The sequence below is a fragment of the Scyliorhinus torazame genome, chromosome 18 (genome assembly GCF_047496885.1).
Source record: "Scyliorhinus torazame isolate Kashiwa2021f chromosome 18, sScyTor2.1, whole genome shotgun sequence".
NCBI classification, from domain to species: Eukaryota; Metazoa; Chordata; class Chondrichthyes; order Carcharhiniformes; family Scyliorhinidae; genus Scyliorhinus; species Scyliorhinus torazame.
This window is the reverse complement of record NC_092724.1, coordinates 162,527,962-162,542,777: the sequence shown is the minus strand read 5'-3', so window position 1 is coordinate 162,542,777 and position 14,816 is coordinate 162,527,962. Positions and strand designations below refer to the sequence as shown.

Below are 14,816 nucleotides of genomic sequence, written 5' to 3'. Positions count from 1 at the left end.
AGGCCGGGATTCGAACCCAGGTCCTTGGTGCCGTGAGGCAGCAGTGCTAACCACTGTGCCGCCGTTATCTCTGTTGTCACGGCGCACTTGTAGGTTTGATGTTCAGCAACAGAATGTCCAAAGATTCATATCCCTGCTGTAGGGTGATCTTGTAGTAATAATAATCGTTTTTAGTGTCACAAGTAGGCTTACATTAACATTGCAATGAAGTTACTAAAAGTCCCCTAGTCGCCACACTCTGGCGCCTGTTCAGGTACACTGAGGGACTTGTGGGACGAAACCCACGCAGACACGGGGAGAACATGCAGACTCCGCGCAGACAGTGATCCGAGCCGGGAATCGAACCCGGGACCCTGGCGCTTTGAGGGCAAAAGTGCTAACCACTGAGCTACTGTGCCGAAAAACCATGAAAGAAAATGTGTGAGGATTGACTGGGAAGAGGGAGTTAACTGACTCTGCAGGAGGAGAGGACGCTGGCAACCAGGAGATGCCAGCTCAGAAAGTCAGCCAGAATCTGCACAGACTTAACAGCCTGAACCCAGAGGCGGTGGATGGGTGACACCGATTCCTGAGGGCAAAATGGAGCACGCCCTCCAAATCACTTTCTCCCCGTGTGTGCGTGGGTTTCCTCCGGGTGCTCCGGTTTCCTCCCACAGTCCAAAGATGTGTAGGTTAGGTGGGGTTACGGGGATAGGGTGGGGGAGAGGGCCGGTGCAGGCCTGATGGATCGAAAGGCCCCCTTCTGCAGTGTCGGGATTCTATGGAATAGACTCGTACGGTGATCCTGAATCCCATTCGCAAATAAGTCATGGAATTGAGATCACTAATTCACCAGGGAATTAGCATGCACAGACCAATCACAATCTCAGTTGAAGTGTTCATGCCTCGATTCGTAAATGCAATGCCTGAATAAAGAAATGACTTTATTAATTATACTGAAGCCTCTGAAGATTCCAATTAGTGCCATATATTGGCTACGTTCCATTATGAGGGAGGTTAAAATTTTCCACCATTTATCTTAAGAGCAGGGGAAACTCTGTGCTGGCAAACACGGAAAAAACATTCAATCCCTGATCTGTCCCGGTTTAGCTAATCTGGGGGGGGGGGGGGGGGGGTGAAGCATGGAGAGAGGGTAAAATCATCCAGAATTGCTGCTGCTAGAATGACTGGGTATCCGCACCGTGTGTTACTGGGGGAGAATCAGGTTACACATGAAGAACAGCCACCTGTGTTTGGAGCTGCGGGGCCACCGATATCCGCGACATGCAACTTTTTTTTTTATTTAGAGTACCCAATTATTTTTTTTCAATTAAGGGGCAATTGAGCGCGGCCTAGCCACCTACCCTGCACATCCTTGGGTTGTGGGGGTGAGACCCACGCAGACACGGGGAGAATGTGCAAACTCCACACGGACAGTGACCCGGGGCCGGGATCGAACCCGGGTCCTCGGAGCCGTGAGGCAGCAGTGCTAACCGCTGCGCCACTGTGCTGCCAGTGACATTCAGCTTGAGCAAAGTATCCAAGGCTTCAGGAAAAGCATGAAAATACCTTACTGGGCCACATGGTGGTGCTGATTCTCTATCGAACTGCTCACTCAGCCTCTCCTTACGCATCCAAAAAAACAACGCCTTCAATAGATCAGATAATAAGATAATGATCTTTATTGTCGCAAGCAGGCTTACATTAACACTGCAATGAAGTTACTGTGAAAAGTCCCTAGTTGCCACATTCCGGCGCCTGTTCGGGTACACAGAGGGAGAATTCAGAATGTCCAATTCACCTACAGCACGTCTTTCGGGACTTGTGGGAGGAAACCGGAGCACCCGGAGGAAACCCACGCAGACACGGGGAGAACGTGCAGACTCCGCACAGACAGTGACCCAAGCCGGGAATCGAACCTGGGACCCTGGCGCTGTGAAGCCACAGTGCGGCACTCCTTCAGTATTTATTTGCCCTAGAATCAGAGGCGAGAGAGCAATCTGCTGAGCCAAGATTGACTTTGTGATTCCGTTGTCACCCACGAGGAGATGCTGTCACTGCTTTCTCCTGGTGAAGTAATAGTCACAGTTTAAAATTGGACAATCATTGAACTCTATGCTGTAATCGTAGTAGAGAAGACCAGCAGGGGGAGATTGGCGTGGCCCAGCATGGAAGCCACACTCCTCCAGCGACAGCTCCAGGGGCAGCAGGGACTCTGGGGAGCAGGACTGGTCCTTGAAGACCCGGAGCCTGGTGCTTGCGATGCCTGTACGTTCCTGGATTCGGCCAATCAGTCCAGACACTTTCATGTGGGAATATATCACTTCTTGGAAGTGGCCAGGGTGGGACTGTGTGCTGTCGAAGGTTATGATGTGGAGTTCGAGAGATATATACCTGATAAACATACAAGTCGGTGATAAAACAGGCATAAAGAGACAGCGTTTAAAACAACCTCACTGAGGTATCCACACCCACGGCATCTGCCACTCCCCTCCCCAATTAGCATTCAGGTAGTCTCAGGCTCGTGGTCAATAGGAAGGTGCAAAAGGAAATGGAGAGAAGGAAATGCGGGTTATTGCAGTCCGGGGGGGGGGGGGGGGGGGGGGGGCAACGGATTCACTAATGTCCTTTCGGGAAGGAAATCTGCCGTCCTTACCCGGCCTGGCCTACACGTGACTCCAGACCCACAGCAATGCGGTTATCTCTTAGCTGCCCCAACAAATGCCGGTCTTGCCAGTGATCTCCACAGAAAATAATAAAGTGTGGAGACTGAAGCGTACTTTCCTTGTTTTGTTCATAAAACCCGAGATTGGTGACACTTTTTCACCATTTTCTCAATCTGCCCAGTTACCTGTAACAAATACCCCACAGTTCTCTCTGTCCCTACACCACCTTTCGATTTTTATTCCTCGTTTTATATTTGCTCGCCTCGTCCTTCCGACCAAAATATATCCCTTCAAATATCCCTGCAATAAATTTAAACTGTCACATCCGTCCATGCCATCGCGTTTTACAGTGCAAAACGAGGCCATTCGGCCCATTGAGTCTGCACTAACTATCCAGAAGAGCACCCTACCTAAACCCACTGCACACCCTAGCCTCACACCTTTTGGGCACTAAGGGGCAATTGTTCCTGGCCAATCCACCCAACCTGCACAGCTTTGGACTTGTGGGAGGAAACGGGAGCACCCGGAGGAAACTCACGCACACACGGGGAGAACGTGCAGACTCCACACAGGCAGTCACCCGAAGCTGGAATCAAACCCGGGACCCTGGCGCCGTGCTAACCACTGTGCGGCCGTGTCGTCCTCTATATGTCCTTTTGAAGTCTGTCCTCCTCACGGTTCCAAATACTTTCAAGGTTTTGTCAATCTGCACGTTTTTAAACTGCGGCCTGTGCACCCCTAACCAGATCATTGATACACAATCATCAAAAACACGGGTCCTGGTGTCGATCTCTGTCTGAAACAGAGCCACACTGACTCTCCTTAATTAACCCACACTTGTACAAGTAACTTAATTTTAGCTCATTTTATTGTTTCTGAAGGTTTCCCAGCACCGAGGTTAAATTGATTGGCCTGTATTTGCTGCTTTTTGCATTCCCACTTTGACAAACATTTGCAATTTTCCAACCCTCTGATACCACCCCCCATTTCTAAGGAGGATTGACAGATTACAGCCAGTATCTCTGCAATTGCCAGCCTCACTACCATCAGCCCCCTCGGGTGTAACCCCTCTGGTTCTGGTGACTTAGCAACTAGTGGGGCAATCAGCCTTTCTCGTATCTCCCCTTTGTCCATTTGTAGCCCATCCCGACGCTCAGATATCTCCTGATTACTGAGTCTGGCAGCATCCTCTGCCTCAGTAAATGCAACGTGTTTTTAAAATCTATCTCCGCCAAATGTAGGGGTGGGCTGATTTGGCATCCTCCTCGGGGAGAGTTTCTAATGACCCCACCCCTTGTCACGATCCCCATAGAGACCGACAAATCTTTAAAAATACATTTGAATGACTGACCTCCTGGGCAGGGAGATGGGGGACAAGTGAAAACAACAAGTGATTTGTTTCAAAACCCTTCAAAAATGCAGAACACTGCAGGGTTACGGCCTTGTGCGAGATGACACACTGTACACAGATGATGACGTGAAAGAGGCTGTGAGAAGGTTGTCTCAAAGCCTTTACAATGATAGAATGTTCCGCAGCAAAGCTTTGAATTTGAGCATCAAATCCTTTCAAAAGACACGTGGATAGAATTTGAGCATGATGTACGCAGCCTAGAACCCCTTCCTTAAAGAGTTATCAGCAAACAAAAAGGAAAAAGAAGAATGGAATAAGGAATGATTTGTTGGTTTCATTTTCGACTTAGTCCTCGATTCTCTGTTACTAGCTAGCCATGCAAATTTAAAACGTACTCCTTTCTTATTGACCACGATCAGCAGCCAGGATAACGGATTCCCTTTCTGATTATAAATAGCACTGTAAAATTTAAAATAATAATAAATTTGACCTTCCAGTTGATCGCGGAAAGGAAGACGTGATAAGATTTCACATTTTATCGCTGAAAAGAGAGACATGTTGCGGAAGCTTTTCACCCTACACCCATCAGGTCAAACACAAGAATGCCAAGTTTCAAACAATCACAACAATTTACTCAGCAGGAGAAAGGGGAGCTGATTGATTGGGCAAGTCGGCGGAACCGCTCCCGGTGACGGCGGCGGGGGGTGGGGGGGATGGGTGGTGGGTGCACAATGAGAAACGCCAGCCAACGGCAAGTCGTCTCTGTCACCACGGAACGTGCCGTTGGGGGGGCCACGGAAAATCCCACCCTCTGCGTAGCCCCCTTTAGAAAGAGATTGCCTACTCGTCCCAAAGCAAAACTCCAGAACGTCTTGACGCCACTGATCCCCGCCTAGCTCCTCTCCCTGGGACCGTGACCAAAGGACAGGCAGCAGAAAACCATCACCTCATTCGCTACTTTCCCCGGATGTGAGAACTCATTCGCCACATCCAGCCCGATCCAATTACCATTGCATTGCACATCAGTAATCCTCACTTCACCTCCCAATACCAAAGGGGATGGTCATTTGGGGGTTTGTATTTGAGGTCATGGTACATAAAGGTACAGCAATTGAATGTAGACCGCACCTGAATTCAGAGACTTGCATAGGTTTCCACAGTCCCAAGTGACAACCTGGACAAGGAGTCAGGACTTCCTTTGTAACCACCAGACATGGTTCACTTCCCTTGTGCGTTTCACGTTCAGCCTTGTCCTCCGTAATTCTGGCATTGGCTCTCTCTATCAGTTCTGCTTCATCCTCTTGCTCGTTCTCTTCACTGCTACTCTGAAGAAACCTTTAAGCAAGATTTCAATCTTAGATATGTAGGTACAAAGAGCATACTGTGCAGAAGGGGGCCATTCGGCCCATCGAGTCTGCACCGACCCACTTAAGCCCTCACTTCCACCCTATCCCCGTAACCCAATAACCCCTCCTAACCTTTTTGGTCACTAAGGGCAATTTATCATGGCCAATCCACCTAACCTGCACGTCTTTGGACTGTGGGAGGAAACCGGAGCAGCCGGAGGAAACCCACGCACACACGGGGAGAACGTGCAGACTCCGCATGACTGTGACCCAGCGGGGAATCGAACCTGGGACCTGGCGCTGTGAAGAAAGAGTTAACAAACTTCAAACTAGGCTAGAATAGTTGTTTAAGTCTCAACTTCTTGGACACATACATTTCCAATTCAAAGTAAGGTAAGATCTTTGCAGTTTCCCAAGGCTTATTGCATTTATGGTGACAAAATGAAGTGTGACATTTGATGGGGCTGCACGGTGGCACAGTGGTTAGCATTGCTGCCTACTGCGCTGAGGACCCAGGTTCGAATCCCGGCCCTGGGTCACTATCAGTGTGGAGTTTGCACATTCTCCCTGTGTCTGCGTGGGTTTCACCCCCACAACCCAAAGGTGTGCAGGGTAGGTGGATTGGCCGCGCTAAATTGCCCCTTAATTGGAAAAAATAATTGGGTGCTCTAAATTTTTTTTTTTTTCAAGTGTGACATTTGATTTTCTCTTCTTAGCTGGGGGAGTGGCAATGACTACATCTTGGTTGAAACGATGTAGGTTCTACGGAGACAGAATGATGGGGAAAATGGCAGTGTTGCCAGGTGAGGGAGGGCAGCATTGGCAAGCAATATCTAACCTTGTGGAATATCCCGCCCTCGCTCACGTTTTGGACTTGTCTGTAAACTGGCCACTTGCCTAATGAGAAGGTACCTTTGAAACTGCGCCACGAGCAGCATTAATTAGTAGCTTCAGGAAAGGATGCAGAAGACCAGGATAAATAATGGTGTGACTTTGAAATAAAAGCTGACGAATTGGACGTAATCTTTGAGTCTAATTCTGAGAAAAAGATATGATTGCAGACATTTTGCGCTGGGTCTGTTCATCATTTCTTAATGTCAGCCTGAAGTGGATATTTGAAACCCAATGGTCTAAATGCTTAATTCCAGTTTGCTAAATGTTCCCGTATTCATTCACACAACTGCTTGGCCTCAAAGATGTGTAAATACTTGCTGAGCTTTGTCGAGTCCTGTGCCCAATTCCACATAGTCAATGGTCCCATTGTTATCCGGATCCAACAATTTGGTCAAGATGTGGAGCTGAGCTTCTACACAGGGAATGTTCAAGTCTCGCATTCCTGGAATATGGAGAGATGAATTGTTTATTTGCATGTTCACAACACCTGACGAGGACCCGGGTTCGATCCCGGCCCTGGGTCACTGTCCATGTGGAGTTTGCACATTCTCCCCGTGTCTGCGTGGGTCTCGCCCCCACAGCCCAGAGATGTGTAGGGTAGGTGGATTGGCCGCGCTAAATTGCCCCTTAATTGGAAAAAATAAAATAATTAGGTACTCTAAATTTATTTTTAAAACGTCACTATCGTGAAAAAGGCAGCAGGATGAGGAAACAGGAGGCGGCGAGAGAGATTGGGAAAGTGAGTGATACAGGGAGGGGGAAGGGGGTTTTGGATCTGGCGGGGGTGAATGATGTGTTTCGGGAATTTTATATTGATTTGTGTAAATCGGAACCCCCAGCCGGGGAAGAGGGTGTGAAGCGATTTCTGGGGGGGGGGGGGGGGGGGGGGGGGGGGGGGGGGGGGGTTGGGGGGGGGGGGGGGGGGGGGGGGGGGGGGGCTGGAGTTTCCGAGGATAAATGAGGAGTTGGTGCAGGGTTTGGGGAGCCCCAATTGGGGCTGGGGGCGGTTATAGATGGATTGGGGGCGATGCAATTGGGCAAGGCACTGGGACCTGACGGATACCCCGTTGAGTTTTATAATAAGTTTTTCGGGCTGTTGGGGCCGCTTCTGGTAAGGGCTTTTAATGAGTTCAAGGAGCTGGGAGTGCTCCCCCCAAAGTTATCGCAGGCATCGATCACCCTTATTTTGAAGTGGGATAAGGATCCGGAGAGTTGTGGATTGTAGAGGCCAATCTTCCTGTTAAATGTAGATGCAAAATTGCTGGCAAAACCTTGGCCACGCACATTTAGGATTGTGTTCCAGGGGTAATAGGGGAGGACCAGATGGGATTTGTGAAGGGACTGTTCAACGTTAGGCAGCTCCTAAATGTAATAATGATGCTTGCGGAAGGGCGTGAGGTCGAGGTGGTGGTGGCCATGGACGCAGAAAAGACCTTTGATCGGGTGGAGTGGAAGTACCTGTGCGATGTCCTGGGAAGGTTTGGGTTCGGGCAGGGATTTGTGGATTGGGTCCGGTTGCTATATCAGGCACCAGTGGCAAATGTAAGGACCAACCGGGTTCGATCAGAGTATTTTAGTCTGTGCAGGGAGACAAGGCAGGGGTGTCCACTCTCCCCACTACTATTTGCCCTGGCCATAGCGCCTTTGGCAATGGCGCTGAGGGCATCGAACATTTGGCGGGGGATAGTGAGAGGGGGGCTGGAACATAGGGTCTCGCTCTATGTGGACGATTTGCGGACGGGGGGGCTTCAGGAGGGGGCAGCAGGGGGGCTGGACGGGGGCTTCAGGAGGGGGCAGCGGGGGGGCTGGATGGGGACTTCAGGACGTGGCAGTGGGGGCGGGGCTTTAGGTGGTGGCAGCGGGGGGGGGCTTCAGGAGGTGGCAGCGGGCAGGGATTGAGAGATTTGGGGGTCTCTTCATTGAGGAGGATTTCCCCAGCTTGGAGGAGCTGGAGGAGGAGTTTGAGTTGTCGGGTGGGAACGGGTTCAGGAACCTGCAGGTACGGGATTTTGTCCGGAGGCAGGTTCCCGGGTTTCCCTTGCCTCCCACTAAGGGGTCTACAGGATAAGGTGTTGTCTAAAACAGGAGTTGGGGAGGGAGGGTCTCGGAAATATATAAGGAACTGATGGAGTGGGAAGGGGTCCCAATCGAGGGGGTGAAGAGGAAGTGGGAGGAGGAGCTGGGAGGGGAGTTGGAGGTCGGGCTATGGGAGAAGGCCCGAGGAGAGTCAATGCATCCTCGTCGTGTGCCAGGCTCAGCCTGACCCAGTTCAAGGTGGTCCACGGGGCTCACATGACTGTGGCCCGGATGAGTAGGTTTTGTGAGGAGGTGGGGGACAGGTGTGGGCGGTGTGGGGTAGTCCGGCGAACCATGTACATATGTTTTGGGCGTGTCCAAAGCTGAGGGGAGTTTGTCAGGGATTCTCAGATGTCATGTCAGTGGTCCTGGGAGGGAGGGTGACTCCGAGTCCAGAGGTGGAAATATTTGGAGTGTCGGAATATCCGGGAGCCCCGGGGGGGGTGGGCTGACGTTTTGGCCTTTGCCTCCCTGGTGGCCCGGAGACGAATTTTGCTGGGATAGAGGGACTCAGAGCCTCCAAAGTCAGGGGTTTGGGTCAGTGACGTGGCAGGGTTTCTTAGGCCAGAGAAAATTAAGTTCACCTTAAGGGGGTCGTTACAGGGGTTCACTCGGAGGTGGCAGCCTTTCATCGACTTCTTCAAGGAGAATGACCGTCAGCAGGGGGGGGGGGGGCGAAGAGGAGCCATGGAAGTGATGTATAAGGGCAAGGAATCTAATGTATGGGTGAGTTATTGTGGGGTTTTTGTGTGTGTTTGATCTCTCTGTTTAGAATTTTAAAAATGTTAAAACTATAAATGCCTCAATAAAATATTTTCTAAAAAAAAAAATCACTAGCGTAGGCGGCTCAGCTGCACAATGGTTAGCACAGCTGCCTCGCAGCGCTGAGGTCCCAGGTTCGCTCCCGGCCCCGGGTCACTGTCCGTGTGGAGTTTGCACATTCACCCCGTGTCTGCGTGGGTCTCACCCCCATAACACAAAGGTGTGCAGGGTAGGTGGATTGGCCACGCTAAATTGCCCCTTAATTGGAAAACATAATTGGGCACTCTAAATCTATTTTTTTTTAAGTCACTATTGTATCTGCTCCCACTACCTCTCCCCATCAGCGGGTTCCAGGCTGCCACCACCCTCAATGTAAAAGACTTGCCTCGTACATCTACTCTAAACCTTGCCCCTTGCACCTTAAACCTATGTCCCCTGGTAATTGACCCCTCTACCCTGGGGACAAGCCTCCGACTATCCACTCTGTCCATGCCCCTCATAATCTTGTATACTTCTATCAGATCACCCCTCAACCTCCTTCGTTCCAGTGAGAACAAACTAAGTTTCTCCAACCTCTCCTCAGAGCTAATGCCCTCCATACCAGGCAACATCCTGGTAAATCTTTTCTGTACCTTTTCCAAAGCCACCACATCCTTCTGGTAGTGTGACGACCAGAATTGAACACTATATTCCAAGTGCGACCTATCTAAGGTTCTAAAACGTGGCTTGCCAATTTTTATATTCAATGCCTGGCTGATGAAGGCAAGCCGTATGCCTTCTTGACTACCTTCTCCACCTGTGTTGCCACTTTAGTGACCTGTGGATTTCAACACCCAGTTGACTCTGCCTATCGATACTCTTCAGGGTTCTGCCATTTATTGTATTTTTCCCACCTGTATTAGACCTTCCAGGGGGCTGTTTAGCACAGGGCTAAATCGCTGGCTTTGAAAGCAGACCAAGGCAGGCCAGCAGCACGGTTCAATTCCCGTAACAGCCCCCGAACAGGCGCCGGAATGTGGCGACTAGGGGCTTTTCACAGTAACTTCATTGAAGCCTACTTGTGACAATAAGAGCCAAAGATGTGCAGGGTAGGTGGATTGGCCACGCTAAATTGCCCCTTAATTGGAAAAAATGAATTGGGTACTCTAAATTTATCTTTTTTAAAAGAAAAGCACCCTTCCACTGCTACCCTCTGTCTTCTATGACCGAGCCAGTTCTGTATCCATCTCGCCAGCTCACCTCTGGAGGGGATTGGAAAGCTGGAGAGGGGTAAATAACCAGGCAGCATAGATTTAAGTTAAGGGGCAGGATGTTTAGAGGGAATTTGATGAAGCTTTTTCAGCCAGAGTGTGATGGGAATGTGGAACTCACTGTGGATGGTCGAGGCTGGACCAAGTGCTGGAAAATGGGATTAAAATAATTAGGAGCTTGATGTCCACCACGCACAGGATGGGCCGAAGGGCCTGTTTCTGTGTTGTAAAGTTCTGACACTATGGCTTAGATATGGGGTTTGTTGACTGAAAGCTTCAACAAACAGTTAGATTCAAAGGAGCAGCTTAAAGGAGGAAAGGAATGGAGAGGTGGAGGGGAATGGAGAGGAACAGAGAGATGGAGAGAGAGAGGGAAATCCACTGATACGGGCCCAGACAGCTGAAGGCACAGCAGCCAGTGATCGGAGGAGGGAAGTGGAGGGGTTCATGCAGGGCTTCCAGATCGGAACAACTTGCACCGAGCAAAACAATTTGCTGTTATCAAACCAGAAACCTTTTTGTTAATAAGGGAGAGTCATTACCAAGTTTAAATTCATCGTACTGCAAAATCCCATTCCCGATCTTGTCATACTTGCAAAAGATTTCCATTGCCTGCTGATGGTGTGTCTTTAGCCAATTGTCCATTCGATTCAGGAAGAATTCATATTCTTTGATGTTACTTCGGAAATGTGCGCCTGCCTTTTCGAGCGCCTCCTTTTCCAAAACATGTAAAACAAGGATTTGTTTTTGCTGCTCAGATTTCACAGAGACTCTTTCCATAATTTGTAGTGTTTGGATCTCGAGATAGAGAGGCAACACCAGTTCTGAATGCGTAGCTGGTGTTTCTATGCACAGCAGGGTATACTAGCTCTGTATAATATGTTTAGGGCACATGTGTCCATATATAGACTAGATTTTCATTTGATCGCTGGGACCTGACCCGGTGCAGGCACGATTTAAAACTTTCGTGGAGGGGGGTGTAGAGGAACGGTGAGCCCATTTCCTCCGATTAGCAGGCTAGAAAGCTCCTCCAGGACGTGTTGATGAGCCACGATAGCAAAGAGAGTATTTGATTTGGCCAAACCCGTTTAGCACTGCAACAGGGCAAGTGAAAAAGGTTTTCAAAATGTATCAGATCTTCAGCTAGTTTGTGCTGGATCAAGCCCGTCGCCTCAGTTTTCCCCCCTCTCGTGCGTTTATTCTGCTGGCCCATCGGACGAGCTGACTGCCCCCTCCAGCAAGGCAGCGACAGGCTCCATCATGATTTGTCCCTGCCTTTGCTGTTGGCACTCTGCAGGCAGCTCCCACCTCCTGGTGGCACCACTAACCCCAGGACGGCTCACCAACAACCTTCTCAAAGGGAAATCAGGAATGGACAACAAATGGTGGATTCTCCAGCAACATGCCCGAATACATTTTGGTTGAAGAAAGGAGGCCATTGTCACATTGGCAGGCTGTGGCTCGTGGGGTTCTGCAAGGATCGGGGCAGTACTTGGGTTCAGTATATATCAATGATTTGGATGCGGGGATCAAGTGTAATATTTCCAAGTTTGCGGATGATACAAACCTAAGCGGGAATGTGTGTTGTGACGAAGGTGCAAAGTGGTCACAGGAGGACTTCAACAGAGTTAGTGATTGGCCAAGAACATGGCAGTGGAATATAATGTGGAAAAATGTGAGGAATCCACTTTGTAGAAGGAACAGATGGGCAGAGTGTTTCCTAAATAGTAAGAAAGTAGAACATGTAGATGTACAAAGGAAATCTGGTTATCCTTATCCATAAGCCACTGAAGGCTAACCTGCAGGGGCAGCAAGGAAGCATGCTGGAAGATTAGCCTTTATTGCAAGAGGATTGAGTACAAGAATAGTGAATTCTTCCTTCAATTGTACACAAGTTTGGTTGGACCACACCTGGAGTATTCATAGATTTCATAGAAATTACAGTGCAAAATGAGGCCATTCGGCCCATCGAGTCTGCACCGGCTCTTGGAAAGAGCACCCTACCCAAGGTCAACACATAGAACATAGAAAAATAGGCCCACGATGTTGTGCCGAAAACCTCCACCCTATCCCCATAACCCAGCAACCCCACCCAACACTAAGGGCAATTTTGGACACTAAGGGCAATTTATCATGGCCAATCCACCTAACCTGCACATCTTTGGACTGTGGGAGGAAACCGGAGCACCTGGAGGAAACCCACGCACACACGGGGAGGACGTGCAGACTCCGCACAGACAGTGATCCAAGCCGGAATCGAACCTGGGACCCTGGAGCTGTGAAGCAATTGTGCTATCCACAATGCTACCGTGCTGCCCCTATTGGGTGCAGCGTTCTGGTCCTCTTACCTCAGAAAGAATATCATTGTCACCGAGAGAGTGAAACAAAGGTTCACCAGGCTTGGTCTAGGAATGGTGGGACTGTCTTAGGGCAAACCAAGCTTGCATTCTCCAGCGTTTTGAAGAATGAGGTGATCGCATTGAAATCTACAAAATACCTAAAGGAATAGGCAGGGTAGAGGCAGGTAAGATGTTCCCTTGGATGGGGAGTCCAGAACCGGGGGGGGGGGCACAATTTCAAAATAAGGGGGACGCCACTTAGGACCGAGCTGAGGAGACATTTCTTTTCGCTGAGGAAGGTGAATCTTTGGAATTCTGCATCCCAGAGGGCAGTGGGAGCTCAGTCATTGAGTGTGTTTAAGGTCGAGATTGATCAATTGCTGATTGACAATAATGTAAAGGGTGATGGGGATGTATGGGTAAAAGGGGGCCATGATTGTATTGAATGGCAAACAGGCTTGTTGGGCTAATGGCCAACTGAGAGACAATATTCTAGAAAAGGATGCCTTTGAGAAAACACTGATTCAGACTGGATCGCGTCCAGTTTTGGGCAATGCGCTCTGGGAAGGATGTGAAGGCAGTCCAGTTTTGCGGGAATGGTTCCAGGGAGGAGGGGCTTGGGTTACACAGACAGATTGGAGAAGCTTGGGCCATTCTCCCTGGAGCAGGGAAAGTTGAGAGTTTTGAGAGGTGTTCAAAACTATGAGGGATGAGACAAAGTGTAAAGAGAGAAATATGTTGGCATTGGTGGAAAGAACAAGGGACAACAATATAAAGTGAATGACAAAATAACCAAGGCCGATATCGGAATGGCCAAATCCGATCCCGAAGAATCCTCAAGCTTTCTGACCTCGATCTGCCCACTGGGCAAAGCTGGCACAAGTACCACCCAGTAGCTCATCAAGAGAATGATCATACTTACTATTTTCCGTGTCTCTTTGGTCAGTGCTTGTTTTGTCTGTTTTTGATGTTTTTTCTTTACAGATCCTCGAGGAGTGGCTCTGTTTTGACTCTGAGCTCCACTGCTGTTAACAGTTTTCACTGAATCTGCCGTCTTCATATCACTGACAGTAGAACTTTCGAAAAAAGAATTATGCAGAGTTTTTAATTACAGCGGGAATATCGTTCAAACACCGAAGCTTCTAACGTGGATTCCTATTTCTCTTTACTCCACCATTATCCGAAGTCTGATTATCCAACCTGATATTGTGCCTATAACCCAACAATCTGGGAGCAGCACAGGGTTAGATACAGAGTAAAGCTCCCTCTACACTGTCCCCATCAAACACTCCCAGGACAGGTACAGCACGGGGTTAGATACAGAGTAAAACTCCCTCTATACTGTCCCCATCAAACACTCCCAGGACAGGTACAGCACGGGGTTAGATACAGAGTAAAGCTCCCTCTACACTGTCCCCATCAAACACTCCCAGGACAGGTACAGCACGGGGTTAGATACAGAGTAAAACTCCCTCTACACTGTCCCCATCAAACACTCCCAGGACAGGTACAGCACGGGGTTAGATACAGAGTAAAGCTCCCTCTACACTGTCCCCATCAAACACTCCCTGGACAGGTACAACACGGGGTTAGACACAGAGTAAAGCTCCCTCGACACTGTCCCCATCAAACACTCCCAGCACAAATACAGCACGGGGTTAGATACAGAGTAAAGCTCCCTCTACACTGTCCCCATCAAACACTCCCAGCACAGGTACAGCACAGGGTTAGATACAGAGTAAAGCTCCCTCTACACTGTCCCCATCAAACACTCCCAGGACAGGTACAGCACAGGGTTAGATACAGAGTAAAGCTCCCTCTACACTGTCCCCATCAAACACTCCCAGGCAGGTACAGTACGGGGTTAGATACAGAGTAAAGCTCCCTCTGCACTGTCCCCATCAAATACTCCCAGGACAGGTACAGCATGGGGTTAGATACAGAGTAAAGTTCCCTCTACACTGTCCCCATCAAACACTCCCAGGACAGGTACAGCATGGGGTTAGATACAGAGTAAAGTTCCCTCTACACTGTCCCCAACAAACACTCCCAGGACAGGTACTCGAGTCAGATCTTTCCAACTTACCGTTTGCCATGTTTCACCCCATTTTACCTGTATCTCTGTCTTTATTTGCTTAAATCTTTCATTGTTC

At 49.3% G+C, this 14,816-nt stretch overlaps 1 protein-coding gene and 1 pseudogene across 1 annotated transcript in view; one reads left to right on the top strand and one right to left on the bottom strand.

Moving 5' to 3' along the window:
* Positions 1–1,638: 1,638 nt before the first annotated feature.
* The window catches only part of LOC140395712 (uncharacterized), a 14,820-nt gene continuing 1,642 nt past the window's right edge, over positions 1,639–14,816 (bottom strand). The window contains exons 2-6 of the mRNA XM_072483826.1: positions 13,586–13,739; positions 10,867–11,038; positions 6,555–6,678; positions 5,125–5,331; positions 1,639–2,373 (exon numbers count right to left, since the gene is read on the bottom strand). Coding sequence (XP_072339927.1) covers positions 2,034–2,373; positions 5,125–5,331; positions 6,555–6,678; positions 10,867–11,038; positions 13,586–13,723 — 981 coding nt within the window. The 5' untranslated portion in view covers positions 13,724–13,739 and the 3' untranslated portion in view covers positions 1,639–2,033. The remainder of the gene's footprint in view (positions 2,374–5,124; positions 5,332–6,554; positions 6,679–10,866; positions 11,039–13,585; positions 13,740–14,816) is intronic.
* Positions 2,701–4,320, top strand: LOC140395759 (cytochrome b-c1 complex subunit 7 pseudogene; annotated as a pseudogene).